Source organism: Notamacropus eugenii, chromosome 2, assembly GCF_028372415.1.
Source record: "Notamacropus eugenii isolate mMacEug1 chromosome 2, mMacEug1.pri_v2, whole genome shotgun sequence".
Classification (NCBI taxonomy): domain Eukaryota; kingdom Metazoa; phylum Chordata; class Mammalia; order Diprotodontia; family Macropodidae; genus Notamacropus; species Notamacropus eugenii.
Genome location: NC_092873.1, coordinates 121,405,428 through 121,422,482, shown reverse-complemented (window position 1 = coordinate 121,422,482; position 17,055 = coordinate 121,405,428). Strand labels below are relative to the sequence as shown.

The following is a 17,055-nucleotide window of genomic DNA, read 5'->3' as shown; positions in this document are numbered from 1 at the left end:
AAGTTGGAATTGAAATATTAACTAATTTAATGTTCTTTAATTTTTCTTTAGTTTCAATTATTCAGCCAGCTTAGAAATCCACATCTTTATCTTGTTCAAGTATATAGCATGAAACACTTTGCTGAAAATCTAGACCAACTACAGCTACCAAATTTTTTTCACCTATCAAGTAACTGTCATTTTAAAAACGTTTGTTCTGATATGATCTATTCTTGATGACAGCACTAGCTCTCTGTGATGACTGCCTCATTTAATAAGCATTTACTATTAATAAACATTTACTCTTTGTGATGATTGCCTCATTTAATAAACATTTACTATGTTCTAGAATTTCACTGGAATTAAGTTTACTAACCTATAGTTTGCAAATTCCACTTTCTTATCATTAAAAATATCAGAACATTCATCTTTCTCAAATACTGCAGCATCTCAATTGCAATCCATTCTCTTTCAAAGATCACTGACAACCATTGGTTCCTTAATGACATTTGTCAGTTCTTTCAGTATCTTAGTGTGCAGATCATTTGGGTCTAATTATTTGAATTCATTAAGGACTAGTGGGTATGTCTCATCTCACTTCATATCTTTGTTTTAACTGTGTGTTAGACACTTATTTTCTCATCTTCTCCAGGTTAAAATTAATGTACCAGGAATATATATATATACATATATATATATATATATATATATACATGTATGTATATTTACATATATGCATACATATATATACAAAATAATAGTTTAACTCCTTTTCTTTTTGTTCTGCAATCCATCATCAATCCACCACCTTCTAAAATCAAAATAATATAGTGATCCTATTACTTGATCTATATCTATGTATACATATGTGTGTGAGTACCTACTATGTGCAAAGCATTAAATTATGCACTAGAGATACAAATACAAAAAAAAAAAAAAATAAGGACAACCCTGGCCATCAACAGGCTTACAATCTAATGAGAAAAAACAATGCACAAAAATGACACTCAACTTGAATTCAGGTCTTCTTGATTCCTGCTTCTATTCCTGCTCCCTTTTCTATAAAAATCTCTATGCCTGGCTTTTTATCTTCTTCCCAGTTCTATATCATTTTCCTCTTTCTATCTAGGTAATCCATTGTTCACTCTAATGACAATATTAGTTCACTTTCTGTCTCTTAATTAAAATTCTCTACACCTTGATTTGTCATTTTGATTTCTGAATCTCCTCACAATAAGTACATCTCATTAATATGCACTTATACTCCAACCACCACCTTTTCACTTTTTACCTATTTCCTTTTGAATAAGATATGCCCTCTCCAGTAATGTTCTGTTTATGAATCGCATTCCATCTTGTCTCAGTGATACCTATAAGATCAAATTTGCCTCCTTGATAAAACACCTTTAGTAAATCCTTTCAAACACCTTTTTCTTCTCTTCCAGGAGGAAGAAATAAAATGTCCATGTAGACAAAGCTGTGTAGAGCCTCCAAACCCCATCTTTTTTTGCATTCGTATTTTCATTCATGTTTCAATGAATCCATTTTCTCATGGGTGAGCATATTCTAATATGGAGTTAGGTGGTATAGTGAATAGAGGGCTGGACTTCAAGGTGAGAAGATTTGAGTTTAAATCCTGCCTCTGATATGTATTAGCAATTCACATAACCATTCTCATCCTCAGTCCTCATCTATAAAATGAGGCTAAAAATTAATATCTACCTCATAGGATTCCTGTGAAGAACAAATAAAATAATGTAAGTAAAGTGCTTTGAAAAACTTAAAGGCAATTTGTCATTGTGAGCTAAAATTATTTGCTCTATAAGTACAAATCATCATCAAGAACTACACAACAGAGCTTCCTCTTATGACTATATGGATGCCAGTGGAACAGGAGGGCAGTTCAGCTGTTTTCCGTCCCTTTCACTGCATGATCAGCTCAATTTTGCACACACACACACACACACACACACACACACACACACACACGACTCTAAAACATCTTTCTCATTCCTTCTCATGTCAAAGTCATTGTTTGTACACTACGTACACCCACCATATATCTTTTCCTTGACCTATAGGTAACTTGTAATGCATTTTTTTATATCATTGTGTTCATTACCACACAGCATCACTCAAGGCCATATCTTCAAGGGAATGTTGGATAATCTTAACAAATGTGTGGGAGATATCTTATTTGATGATAGTCTCAAAGACCTTCATCAGCTCTACAGAGTCAAAAGTTCTCTTTTTTATCTGTGTTTAATCAAAAATAGATACCGAGATCTTTCAGTCATTGCTTTATTGTTCACTCAATTGTATGACATGAAGATGTGCTCTGCTATTGAGAATCATCTCACATATTCATCAACAATAACCTTGATGCATGCAAAGATGAATCCTATGAAGATTTTACAAACTAGGTGTCCAGTCGTAAGTCCACCATAGATAAGGACATAAATGCTTCCCACCAGGAAGCAGATTATAAAATTCATGAGATGAACTTTCTGCTTATTATGACCTAGAAAAGAGATAAAAATACTAAACGATTGGTCTTCCAATGAAGGCCCTTTTTCTTCTTCAGTGATAGTAGTATTATTTGCTCAGAGGGCACAAAGAATTATAATTTTTAAACTGTCTACAAACATTAATTTTACACCTATGAGCTTAATATTGCATTCTTTATCCAATGATGAACAAGTGGATCTAACACTAAAGTAACAATCTGATTGATATTGAGTTTACTGATAAGTAGTTTTGAAATAGAAAAGAGATAAAATTAATAAGTTTGGTCAAGAAAGCAGAAAACAATGCAAATTAAGTTACAATTTGTTTTTCCCAGGTAAATATCCCCTAACTTCCTTCTCCCTCTTCTTTATGATGACAAAGCCACTCACAGATCACTTTCTAGTAAACTGCATGTCTAGTATTAAAATGACAGTAACTGACATTTATATGGAACTTTAAAATTTTCAAGGAATTTTTCTCATTTGAGTTTCATAATAGTTACAAAAGAGAAGTACTACTGGTACCAGGATGCCCATTTTCTAGATAAGAAAACTGAGGTTCAGAGAGCTTAAATGATTTAACCTTCACATAGCTAGTTCCTCTACTGGAAGGATTTGAATCAAAGTCTAGCTCAATCACTCCACTATCCAACACTGTCTCTGTAGACTATAATGCAATACTTGTATAGCATAACTAAAATTTATGTTTATATAACACTTCATAGTTTAAAAGCACTTCCACAGATTTTATTTGCATTCTCAGCTTTACAGGGGAGAAAATTGAGGTTCTGACTTCTCCAAGATAATGTAGCTACTTAGTGGCAGAGGCCAAATTTGAATCCAGTTTTCTTTATGTGATTTCATTGCTGCTATTTTCCATATTGTGTACTAGCATGGTGTATTAGGGTATTGAAAAAAGAAGATAGTTATTGTGCAAGCTACAAGGATTGGTGCTACTGCCGTGTAAATTCATGTGAAAAGATTTGAGATTAGATGTATAGATTTGAAAATAGAGAGTGAAAGCAAGTAAGTGAATGATACAGCAAAAAAACAAACAAACAACAAAATAAAACAGCACAGGGTGAGAAGAAATGATCCCTAAAAGTAAAAAAGGAGGAAAATATGCCAGAAGCAACCAAAACTCAGAAAAAACAGTAGGTCACAATGTCACAGACTGAAAGACTAATGAGAAAGTGATCAACAATATAAAATACTTCAGAAAGGTAAAAAAGGAATGACAAATTGTCATGCCTCAAGTTCAACAGAAACCTTGATAATCACCCACTATATAAGATGCTAGGAATGCCAAGAAAGAATCCCTGCCCTCAAGATGCTTATATTATACTAGAGGAAATAAATATGTTCTGTAATAGATATAACAGTCATGCATAAATACATGCATAGATATACACAAATTTATATGTACAATTAACAAAAAGTAATTTCAAGGAGACAACTAACTAAGATTAGGAAAGGATTCATATAAAAGATGGCAATTGAGCTGTAGCTTAGAGGAAGGTAAAGATTCTATCAGGTAAGGGAAATATATATTTCAGACAAGGGGAATCATTTTTATAGATTTATCATGGCAGGAGGCAAAATACCACACCTGAGAATTTGATTAGAATGAAGCACACGTGAATAGGAAATTTTGGACTTGTACAATTAATATGATTTACTTTTAACTAGAAGTTTGCTACTTATTTTGTTCCAAATGTTCATGGTACCAGGACACATTGAGTTTTATTGGTCTAAATCAAATTGTTATAGTACTTCTACTTTTTACTTACATTGGAAGAGACTCTATATGGAGGAGAGCACTGGTATATTAGATTAGATTTCTCTACATTGTTTGGACATGGTTTTGTAGCATGCCTTTTCCCGCGTCCATCAGATCGACTTGCCATATCACAGCCATTGTTGTTGAAGGTTTGGTCCTTAAAAAGTGGGTAGCATGCGTGAGACACCAACCTAAGCAGATAAAATGAAACAACTGCTTGTAAAAGTTTCTACAAATCTAATATAAAAATGTACATTGCAAGATTTTGCGTACAGAGAAACTTTACATGCTAAGTTACTTGAAAATGCGATTTTCAAAACTTCTAATGTGAGTCATCTAGATTAATTACTTCCTTGTTTTATCATCACAAAGTCATGATTATACATGTATATATGTATATGTGTGTATGTACATATACACACAAGCACACACATATACATACATACATATATTTAATATGGAATTTCCTAAAGATCATTTTAGAAAAAAAGTTGGCAGCCAATAGACTTGCAATGTTATCTTGATGACAAGTCCTCTGGCTTCCAACTTAGGTATCACTCTTGACTCCACATGTTCTCTCACTCTGCACCTGTATCAGTCAGTAGTCAAATCCTGTCATCTTTGCCTTCATAACATCCATCAAATAATGATTAATAATATTAATATTTATATAGCACTTACAATGTGCCAGGCACTATGCAAAGTGCTTTACTATATATATATATATATATATATAGAGAGAGAGAGAGAGAGAGAGAGAGAGAGAGAGAGAGAGAAGAGAGAGAGAGAGAGAGAGAGGTAGGTAGATAGATAGACAGACACAACATATATATGTACATATATAGATAAATGTATATACATATGCACACATATATGTATATATGTGTGTGAAAGCATGTGTGTATGTGTATGTATATGTGTATATACTTTCTCTCTCTTCAGAAAGTGATGCCTGATTCAAGTCCCATTAGCTCATGCCTAGTTTATTGCAGTTGCCTGCCAGAGGATCTCACCACCTTAAATCTCTCCCTACTCCAATCCATACAATTAGCAAATTATCACCATATTCAATCAACTCCACTGGCTCCCTTCACCTCCAGAAACAAGTATAAAAATCCTCTTTTGATAATCTGTTGATAATCAAATCTCTTCATAGTTTTGCCTTTTTCTACCTTTCTTGCATTTTACTTCTCTCCATATACTGTGGCCAATGATCCTCATCTCTTTTCTCTTCTTTGTACATAATCCTCCATCTCCAACTCTAGGTGTTTTCAGACAGTCCTTCATGCCTGGAAACCTCTCTCTCTCCGTCTTCACCTTCTGGCTTCCCTGATTTTCTTCAAGTCGCAGTTAAAGCCCCATCTTTTGCAAAAAGTATTTTTAGCCCTCCCTTAATCTTAGTCTCTTTCCTCTGAGATTGTCCCCAATTTATTCTGTCTATATTTTGTCTGCCCAGAGTTTTTTGGATGCTATCCCATCCATTAGAGTATGAACTTTAGAGAAAGGACTCTTTCTGTTTGCTTTCTTTTTGTCCTTTTTTGTATCTTTTGTGCTTATTATTGTCCCTAACAGAAAGTAGATGCTAAAATGTTAATTGACTGATTTTTGAATGTGTAATTAGAGAGAAAAAGCAAATTTGATATGGAAAAGATGATGAATTAGATTGTTCCCCAAAGGAATATTCTGATAAATTATGTAATCTCTAAAATTAAGCTATTTTAATATTTTGTCATGTTACAGAGATCTCATAAGGATTACATTGTTAAAGGTCTAGAGTTCATAAGACTTTATGCGGAATATCACAACACTAATAAAAATACTAGAAAAGAAAATGAACCAAATAATGCAACGTCAGATATTACCCAAAATTCAAAGAAGTGATCTTGACTTCCCTATGATATATTATCCAGAGACTGATGAAAGAGTAAACAGAATGAATTTGGGGTAAGTATTTTGTTACAGATAATCTAAATGAATAAATAATGATGATAAAATGGTGATAAACTATTTTAACTACAGAAAGTATTTATATAACATTTTAAAATTTGCAAAGCACTTTATAAATATTAATTTACTTGATGGTTACAATAAACATGGGAGGTAGAATCTCCTATATTTTCATTTTACAGAGGAGGAAAGTGAGAACAACAGAAGTTAAGTGACTTGTGAAGGGATGCACAGCTAGGAAGTATTTGAGGGTGGATTTGAATTCAGTACTTCCTGACTCCAAGTCAAACATTCCATTAACTGTACTATCAAACTGGTTGCTATGAATTGTCTAAGTCAGAGTCTCTTGGAAATAAAAATAATCAAACAGAACAGGGGAGCATGTGCGTTCATCCTTCGTTGCTGAAGAAGACCATGTCATCAGAGAAATAATGACATGACTTGCACTTGACTTTTGAGTGAGGGAGGGCTGTGTAGGTCACCAGCCTCACTTCTCCTCCAGAGCCATCTGAATCCAGTGAACAGATATTCATCAAGATGACTGGAGATGACCCAGGATGAGGCAATTGGGGTTAAGTGACTTGCCCAAGGTCACACAGCTAGTGAGCGTCAAGTGTCTGAGATGAGATTGGAACTCAGGTCCTCCTGACTTCTTCACTGGTGCTCTATCCACTGCACCACCTAGCTGCCCAAATAGGGGAGAATTTCAACCCAAAAGAACAATTATGTCTGGGAGTTCCAAAAAAAGTTTTCCTTAATTGTGTTTTTGTGAAACTTGAGAGATAACAATTGGTAGCAACTCAGGTAATCACTTTCATTTTTACCATAGTTACCTAGGCAGCATAGTAGATAGAGTACCAGGCTTGGAGTTAGGAAGGAAATGACAAAGCTCTTCAGGATCTTTGCCAAGAAAACCCCAAAGAGTTGGACACTACTCAAATGACTGAACAACAGCAGCAAAAAAAGCAAAACAGAAACATCATTATAATCCCTGTTACTGCAAAAGTCTTATATAAACTCATATGGGTCTGATGTCCTCAGTACCAATAGACGCAGATGATGTGATTTTTAAAAATAAAATAGAAAGGCACAGAGACTTACTGCCATCTCTGAAAATGGCTCCCCACATACCTACCCTTCCACATAGAACATAGAGGCCAGGTTAGTCATTAGCTGACTCACAGTCTTCAGGAAAAGATGAAAAGACTTACAATAATGCCACCTGTGAGCTTTGCCTGCATCATTTAAAAACAGGTCCTTGCTCCTTCCAAATTGAACACTGTGGATGTTTATCTGGTTATCCATTAAGTTATAAATAGGAAACACTCAGTCATGCATATTCCTAAGGAGCAGGAAAGCTCACTTTGATCACATTAGCATTAGCAAAGACAAAAATGAACACATGGCCTTCAGTCCTGTTGATAAAGGAGATATCAACAGATATAAAATAAGTAGATACTTATTTCTAAAGTATTTTAAAATATTTTAAAAATGAGTAAAGATACTTATTTTTTAAATAAGCACACACATTAATCAGATTTTAATCTGCCATGCTGTGCTGATAGACCTGAACTATCATAGATTTAGAGTGAGAAGGGGCCTCAATGATTATTAATATAACCCCCTCATCTTGAAGTTGAAGGAACTGAAGAAATTCCAGGAGGAAGTTTAAGCAACTTTTCCAAGACAAACAGTATTGGAAGCCAGATCTTCTAAGCCCAGTGGCAAGAATCTTTCCATTCTTTGAGGGGTCAAATAGCTAAGGAATCTGAAAGATGACAGTAGAAAGAGGTCTACAACTTCCTTTGCTCTGTTTCTCCATAGGAGGAACTCAGTTTTCCCCTATGTTAGGCTTTGGCAAGACCAAGGCAAAGTCTCGTAAGAGGCAGCTAGGTGGCAGAGTGAATAGAGAACTGAGCCTAGAGTCCTGCGGACTGGTCTCAAATCTTTATAGCTGTGTGACCCTGAGCAAGTCATTTTGTCTATGTCTGCCTCAGTCTCTGTAAGTATAAAAAGGAAGATAATAACAACACCTACCTCCCAGAGTTGTTGGCTGTTTCGAGTCTCAAATGAGATTGTATTTGTAAAGCACCTGGCATAGTGCCTGGCACATAGTAGGTACTTGACAAATATTTGTTTCAGTCTTCCTTGAAAGATGACATAAATGGAGAGGAAGGGATTAAAAAATGAGGGGTAAAGAAGAATAAAGGAAATAGTAGTTGGCTGGGGAAGAAAAAAGGAAGAAAGAAAAAGAGGAAGAGGAAGGAAAGATGAGGAGATGGAAGAGCTGGAGGAGAGGGGAAAGGAGGAAGTGAAGATAAGGAAAAAGTAGGGAGGAAAGGGACCAGGAATGGAGACAAGGAGACAAAAAAGGAATACTAGAGTCATGACAATGGGGCACTGATGAACCATCCCCATATCGCTGTCCTTGTGGAACAAGAAATGAAAAGTAAGGGGATCAGTCAAATAGTCGATGGGCATTTATTAAGTGCTTACTCTTGGGCAGGATCTGTACTAGGCACTAGAGATTCAAAAACAAAAAGAAAACAGGGATGAAATGACATTATTAGGAAAAGGATGACAGAATGTTAGAGTTGGAAGGAACTTTAGTGGCTATTGACTTTAAAAATAAATAAGAGAAGAAGATACTCAGCAAGTGGTCATCCCTACTCTACTTGACTATCTTTAATGAGGATGACAAGCCAACCTCTAGAGGCAGCTCATTCTACTCTTGGTCAGGTCAGTGAAGACGTCTATGTTTGTTTGTTTGTTTGCTTGTTTTCTGACCTCAGGTCTATATCTGCCTTTTTGCAACTTCTACCCAGCCTCCTTGGTCTGTTTGCTGAGTTTGAACAAAATAAAGTCAATCATTCTAATACTTTAAAATAACTATCTATCATTTTACCTCTGAGTCATCTTTCTTCTAGACTTTTCAAATTATTTAACTAATCCTCATATATCATGGATTCAGAAGATCTTTTGTCATCTTAGTTGTCTAGTTATTAATGTCATTCCTAAAAGTTGCCATGTAGAGCTGAACAAAATACTCTAAAATGATTCTGACCAGAACAAAGTGCAACAGGACTCCTTATTCCTCTTAATGTAACCTAAGAAAAGATTAGCTTTTTTTGCTTGCCATTGCTGATTCACGTTGAACTTGTAGTCAACTATCTATAACCCCCAGACTATTTTATCAAACTGCCATCTAACTATGCTTTCCTACCTTGTATTTCTGAAGTCATTTTTCTGAACCCAAGTGTATGACTATAATGGTCCTTATTAAAATTACTTTATTAGATACTACAAAATATCTCAATCTATCAAAATTTTTTTTCTACATGGACTTGATCATCTGTGTCAGCTGTTTTTCTCAGGTTTGTGTCAAATGCAAATTTCATAAGTTAAGTTATCTATGTTTTACTCCAAGTCAACAATAAAAAATGTTCAATAGTAAGGAAAGACTATGTATGCTAATGAAGACTTCCTTCCAAGATGACATGGAGCTATTTAATGATTACTGTTTGAGGATTGTCCTAAAATGACTTCTAACTATACTACCACCTGGGTCATATGCCTCCATCTTTTCTAAAAAAAAATAGCATGACATACTTTATCAAATGATTTACTAGGTAACTAAGTGATGCTGTAGACATAGTGCTAGGCTGGAGTCAGGAAGAGCTAAGTTTACATACAGTTTCACACTAGCTGTGTAACTCTGGGTAATTCATTTAACCTTTATTTTGTCTTAGTTTCCTTAAATGGAAAATAGGGATAGTAACAGTACCTATCTCCCACGGCTGTTCAGAAGAAATGAGATAATATCTGAAAAAGACAACACAGTGCCTGGCACAAAGTAAGAACTTAGTAAATACTTTTTCCCTACTATGGTCTAAGTAAAACTATAGTTATGGCATTCCTCTGGTCAAACAGTTGAGTAACCTAGTCAAAAAAAATTGTTGAGTTACTACTTTTTCTTAATGACTCCATGATCACTTATTATGATCAAAACTTCCTTTTCCAAATGATCTCTAACCATCTCTTCAATAATCTTTTTTGAAATGTAGCCAGAAATTTAAATCAAGCTTACTGGCACATACTTTTCAGGCTCTACTTTCTTGCCTTTTTGTGTGTAGCTGAAAAATCAAAACCTTTGCCCCTCTCTAATCATTAGTTCTCTGTCCCTTTCTCCAGGATCTTTCACATATGACTAGCAGTAGGTCAGAAGTCATATCAACCAGAACTTGAAGTTGTAGTTCACCTGGGCCAAATTATTTGAATTTTTCAAAGGAAGCTAGATATTCTTTTACTATTTCTTTATTTGAAAAAGGTATCAATTCCCTTCTAGTCTTTTATCACCCTCTTTCCTCCAATCTCTCAGCAGGTAGCTAATGCAGTGGATAGAGTATAGAGACTGGAATCAAGAAGACTCATCTTCCTGAGTTCAAATTTGGCCTCAGATATTTACTAAGTGTGTAGCCATGGGCAAGTCACTTCATCTTCTTTGCCTCAGTTTACTCATCTCTAAAGTGGGCTGGAGAAGGAAACAGCAAACTTCTCCAACACCTTTGCCAAGAAAATCCCAAATGGGTTCATAAAATGTCAGCCAAGACTGAAAAATGACTGAACAACAGCTATCCTCTCTAGTCTCAAAGTTTTACCTGGGAAGAAAAAGAAATTAAAAAAAAGTAAGCAATGCTACTCTCTCTGTTTTCAGTTAGCTTTGCTTCATTCCCCTTTAGAAGGGGTCCTTTCCCTCCTTGGATCCTCTTCTTTTTCTCCAATGTAGTTAAATCATTGACAATAACAAAAAACAACAACAACAACAACAACAACACTTTTTTTCCTTTGTTTTCCTTGGCAGACTCTATTTGTTCTGAGCTTTGACACTTCTGATATTATTTTTATAGGATGAAATCATGCTTTTCTATTTCTCCTCTTCTTTTTGTTTATTCCTTTGCTTCCATCTACTACTATTAACCATCATTTTTTTTTCCTTCTAAATTGACCATCTGAGAATCTACATTGGTCTCTTTGAACAATTTCCATGTTTTTCCATTATTGAATTTTTTTGTCTAGAATCTTCAGAATTTCGTTACTAAGAATTCCCCTTCTCTCCTGGATTGCTTCCCCCTGTATAATATTAGTCTTTGAGATCCTGTCTACCTTTCTCCTTAAATTTTTAGAGTCCACTTTTGCAAATTATAGAACTCATGGCAGATTTTTCCCAATATTTCTCTCCTTTGTGACAGATATTTCTATTTCTCTTCTCAGGGACCAGTTGTTTGCTGTTATGGAAAATGAGATACAAAAGAAAATCATCTCATTTTTTTTCTCCACCTCTTGACAGATGAAATTATCATTAAGAGATGTCCTTAAGTTGTAATCTGCTCTGCTTTTACTGGAGAGAATTCCAGTAGATGTCTGGATAATTGAAGTTCCCCGTCATACCTACGTCATGCCTCTAGCCTTGCCATCTGCTTTCTGAATTCCTCAAGTATTTTTGTTTTCGGCTCAGGTGGTCCATAATAGATTCCAATGACAAAATCATTCCTATTTCTCCCTCCATGGATTATAGCCCAAATGAATTCTAATGCCTCACCCCTTTCCCTGTCTTATTTAAAAAACAGAAGACTCTATAGCCATACAAAGCCATATTCTGGCCAGGAGACTCATTCCACCAAACCTCCATAGTGCTGGTAGAGGTCAAAATTGACTGTGTCCTTTAGAATGCTAATTCCTCCTGTTTTTTGCCTAAATGTTAGACATTTGTATATAGATATTTGATGTCATGAACTTTGCCACTGGTTAACTTTCTTGATTTTTGCATCTAGTAAACTTGTGCGTATCTCAAAACTGGTTTTCTCATTCATGGCAGTTATTCTCTAGGACATTTACTGTAGCAGGTTTTAGGCAGTTTTCTTCTTCCCTCAAACTTTTTAGTTTGGCTTTGGGTTTGACTTGCATAACACGAGGCAAATATATGCTTACCAGCCTTTGTTAGGTATGTTCCAACTCTAACTAGAAGTCTGTGATTCGTATATTTTAAGCTCTGACCAAGAAATCCAAATCACATTCTCAAACATTATCTTCTTAGCTAACTATGAGTTTCCCAAATCAGTTTTTCTCTTCTGAATCCTTTGCCTTCCTGGGCAGCATTAAAGAAAACACCATCTGTGTTCTCATCACCTTCAGTTTCTCACACAAGATGTCATAATCATTGGCAGTACTTTTGAGATTCCATCCGAGAGGAAATTTCGCAGGAAATCATATAGCAACTTATTCCTTGCTGGTCTTTCCTTCACAGCATAAATTTCTTTAATCTTAGTCCCATATATCTCACAACACTACATACTCCCCTTTTCCCTGACTTACTATTTCTCTTCCTCATTTGTCCTAAGAGAGAAATAAAATTTATAATTCAGTAGCAATCAGAGCGGTTAGTGTACTATAACTAAATGAATTTTATGATAAAAGTACGGTATATGACAGTTTTCAATTCTTTATCTGCTGTCTCATGGGTTTTTATGGTGAATACAAGGTAGGCCATGGACAAGTGTCACATGGGCAGGCACATGTGTTTCACTCTGCATTTTTAGAGGGAACAGCTACATTAATAAGATTACAGATCTATTTAATAACAGCTGGCATTCATATACCTCCTAAAGATTTAGAAAGTGATTTACATCTACTATCTCTCATTTGATCCTTTCCACAACTCTAGGAAGTAGGGGCTATTTTTTCTTTTCTTTTTCTTTTTTTTTACAATTAATAGACAAGGAACTGAGGCAAAGAGAAATAAAATTACTTGTCCGCAGTCACAAAGTAAGTAATTGTGGATTTCATCCCAAGTGTTCTTGACTCGAAGTCCAGTACTGAATACACTACACCACTTAGATGCCTCCAATTTCTGTATAGAGTGCATGCTTTAGTCCAAATTTCTCATAGCACACTAACAAAAATGCCTTGGAGGCCAAAGTAACTATGATGTTAAGATATTGGATACTAATTACATCCTTGAAATGTTATTTTAAAAAATAAACTTTTAGTGCAATGTAAATACAACCCTATCAAGTTGATTGTTTGATCCTCCAGGTCTTTATAATGCTGTATTAGACTTTAAATATACTCACAAAGATTACCTTTAAACCTTCATCTAAAATGAAGCAAGCACAATGAGGAAATCAATACATATAATGATTATAGCAATATAAATAAAAAGCAAAACAACAGAAATAAAAAATTGAATGATTTGTAAGTGTAATGACCAAGCTTGATGCTAAAGAAGAATTACAAAAACTAATCTCTTTTCCAAGATGGGGGTCTAAGGCAGTGTAACCAAAAACATTATCATCAGACTTGACAGTTTCAATGGTTAATTTTGCTGAATCTTTTCCCTCCCAACCCCTCTTTTTCCCCTTTCTTATAAGGAATAAATCTAGATAAACCACTGATTAACTTGATTTTAAAAAGAAAGAAGAAAACCAAATTACTAGTATCAAAATCAAAAGGGTGACTACATCACATATGAAAATGAAATTAAGGCAATTATTAGGAACTATTTTGCCAAAATATATGCCAATTTGACAATCTAGCTGAAATGTATGCATATTTACAATAAATACATGGAATTATAGATAAATGGATGAAGGAATGAATAAACTACCCAGATTAACAGAAAAGTAAATAGAATACTTAAATAACCCTATCTTAGAAAGAGAAATTGAATAAATCATAAACAAGTTCCCTAAGAAAAAATCCTAAGGACCAGATGGATTCACAAGTGAATTTTACCAAATATTTAAGAAACAATTAATTCCAATTACATATAAACTATTTGAAAAAATAATTAAAGAAGTCATCAAATTCCTTTCATGTTACAAATATGGTTTAGATAACTAAATCATAAAGAGTACCTATATCTTTCTCTGTTTGGGGGTCTTTCTGGTTTAGGTATCAGCACCATATTTGTGTCATAAAATTTTTGTGTGTTTCTTGATGTTATATGGTAAAACAGGGAAAGAAAATTATAGACTAATTTCCTTAATGAATATAAATCCAAAAATTTTAAGTAAAATAATAACAAGGAGATTAAAGCAATATATCACAAAAATCATGCATTGTGACTGGGTAGGATTTATGCCAGTTCAATATTAGGATGCCCTTTATTACCACTATTATTCAATATTGCACTAGAAATACTATTATATAGAAATATTGTAATAGCTATGTCAATAAGATAAAAAAGAAAAATAAACAATGGGGAAACAAATCTATCATTCTTTTTCAATGATGTGATGGTAAACTTAAAGAATCTTAGAGAATAAACTAAAAGAACTAGTTGAAATAATTAACAACTTCAGCAAAGTTATAAGATATAAAAAATAAATGAATTATCCTCATTTCTATATATTACCAACACTATCCAGCAGGAAGAGAGAAAGAGAAATTCTTTTTAAAATAGCTACAGAGACTATAAAATATTTCTGAGTCTACCTGCCAAGGTAAACCCAGGGATGATATGAACTCATGTTTTTCATAGTTTTCATACAAATATAGATCTAAACAACTGGAGAAATATTAATTTCTCACAGGTAGATCAAGCCAATGTGATATAAATGACAATTTTGCCTGAAGTAATTTATTTATGCAGTGCCTTACCATCTCATTGCCTTAAAAAGTAATTTATAGAGCTAGGAAAAGTAGCAACAAAATTGATCTGGAAGAATAAATGGCCAAGAATATCCAAGGAATCAATAAAAAAAATATTAACCAAGGAGCCTAGCAGTACCATATTTCAAAGTATACGGCAAAGCAGTAATCATCAAAACAATCTGATGCTTCCTGAAAAACGGATTGATGGATCAGTGGAATAGATTAGATATACAATACACAGTAGTAAAATGACCATTGTAATCTAACACTTGATAAGCCCAATAAACCAAGCATTGAGTAGAAAAAAAATTTGAGGGTAGAAATATTGATAAAAATTGCTGGAAAAGCTAGAAAGTAGTTTGGAAGACGCTAGACAAAAATCATACCTCACACTGTATACCAAGATAAGGTCAAAATGGATAAATAATTTACACAAAAAGGGTGATATCATAAGGAAATTAGCAAAACATAGGAAAATGTGCTTGTCAGTTCTATGGATAAGTGAAGCATTTATGACCAAACCATAAATAGAGGGATTATGAGAAGTAAAGTAGAAAATTATGATTACATGAAATTAAAATTTCTTTCCAAAATAAAACTAATGCCAAGATTAGAAGGAAAGCAGGAAACTGGGATTTTTTTACAGAAAATTTCTCATATAAAGGTCTCATTTATCAAATATAAAGTGATCTGAGCCAAATTTACAAAAATGAGAGACATTTCCCAGTTGATAAATGATCAAAGGATATGTGTAGGTAGTTTTCAGAAGAAATCGATTATCAATAGTCACATGGAAAAAATGCTCTAAATGACAACTGATTAGAAAAATGCAAATTAAAACAACCTCACTTATCAAACTACAGATTGGCTAACATGGCAGAAAAGGAAAATGGCAAATGTTTGAGTGGAGGTAGAAAAATTGGGACACTATACACTGTTGGTAGAATTGTGAAGCAGTCCAACCATTCTGGAGAATAATTTGGAACTATGGCCAAAGGGCTATAAAACTGTACATACACTTTGATCCAGGGATACTATACTAGTCTGTATTCCAAAGAGATGAAAAAAAATGAAACAGAACATACAATAATAATTATGGCAGTTCTTTTCATGGTAGCAAAGAATTAAAAATTGAAGGAATGCCCATCAATTGGGGAACAGCTGAACAAACTATGGTATATGATTGTGATGGAATACTATTGTGCTATAAGAAATGATGAGGAGGATGGTTTCAGAAAAAGCTGTGATGACTTTTATAAACTAATACAAAGTAAAGTGAGCAGATCCAGGAGAACATTGTAAACAGTCACAGTAGTATTGTAAGGATGATCAACTATAAAGAACTTAGCTACTGATCAAAAAAATTATCCAAGACAATTCCAAAAGACCGATGATGAAAAATGCTATCTAATTCCAGAGAGATACTTGATGAACTAACTATGAATGCAGAATACTTTAAAAAAAAAACCTATCTTTACTGTTCTATTTTGTTTGTTTTCTTTTGCAACATGACTAATATGGAAATATGTTTTGCATGACCTCATATGTATAACTGAAATTAAATTGCATGCCTTCTCAAGGAGGTAGGAGGGCTAGAAAGAGAGAATGTGCAACTCATTTTTAGTAAAGATTGTTATAAATAGTTTTACAAGTAATTAAGATATGTTTAACAAAATATATGAAGAATAAATTTGAAAAAATTTGGAATGCCTCTCTGAAAAGAAGACAGAGAGATGTATTAGGTGATATAAAAACACATGATATAGAAACCTCACACTCTTCACAGACATAAGAGCAGTCAAAAATCCTCTAATTCAAAATATTAAGTTCAGGAATACTTGCAGGGAAAAAATGAGGTATATGGACTAGATATTTGTATCTAATGACACAATAAAAATGTAAATTCTGTGCCTTTGTACAGAATTTTCCCCAACACTTGACTGGTCTCACTCCTCACTCACTCACTTAACCTCTTAAAGAATTCTTGACTTTCTTTGATTCACCTCAAAGACCACTTTCTAACAGAATGATTTTTTTTTTCCGTGTGTGTGTGTGTGTGTGTGTGTGTGTGTGTGCAAGTGCATACATACACACAACTATGTATGTGTGTGTATAAAAATGTATAATACCGGGTTGGGGGTTTCCTTCATTAGAATGGAAGCTTCTTGAGAAGGATTATTTTTGGTTTTC

The 17,055-nt window shown here is 34.0% G+C and overlaps 1 protein-coding gene across 5 annotated transcripts in view; it reads right to left on the bottom strand.

The window, feature by feature from the left end:
- Positions 1-17,055, bottom strand: part of TINAG (tubulointerstitial nephritis antigen) — a 200,182-nt gene that overhangs the window by 105,721 nt on the left and 77,406 nt on the right. For all 5 annotated transcript variants that reach the window (XR_011974324.1, XM_072642496.1, XM_072642497.1 and 2 more), the window contains exon 7: positions 4,277-4,457. Coding sequence is in view for 4 of the 5 variants with exons in the window: in XM_072642496.1 (XP_072498597.1) it covers positions 4,277-4,457 (181 nt within the window). In the remaining variant the exon portion in view is untranslated. The remainder of the gene's footprint in view (positions 1-4,276; positions 4,458-17,055) is intronic.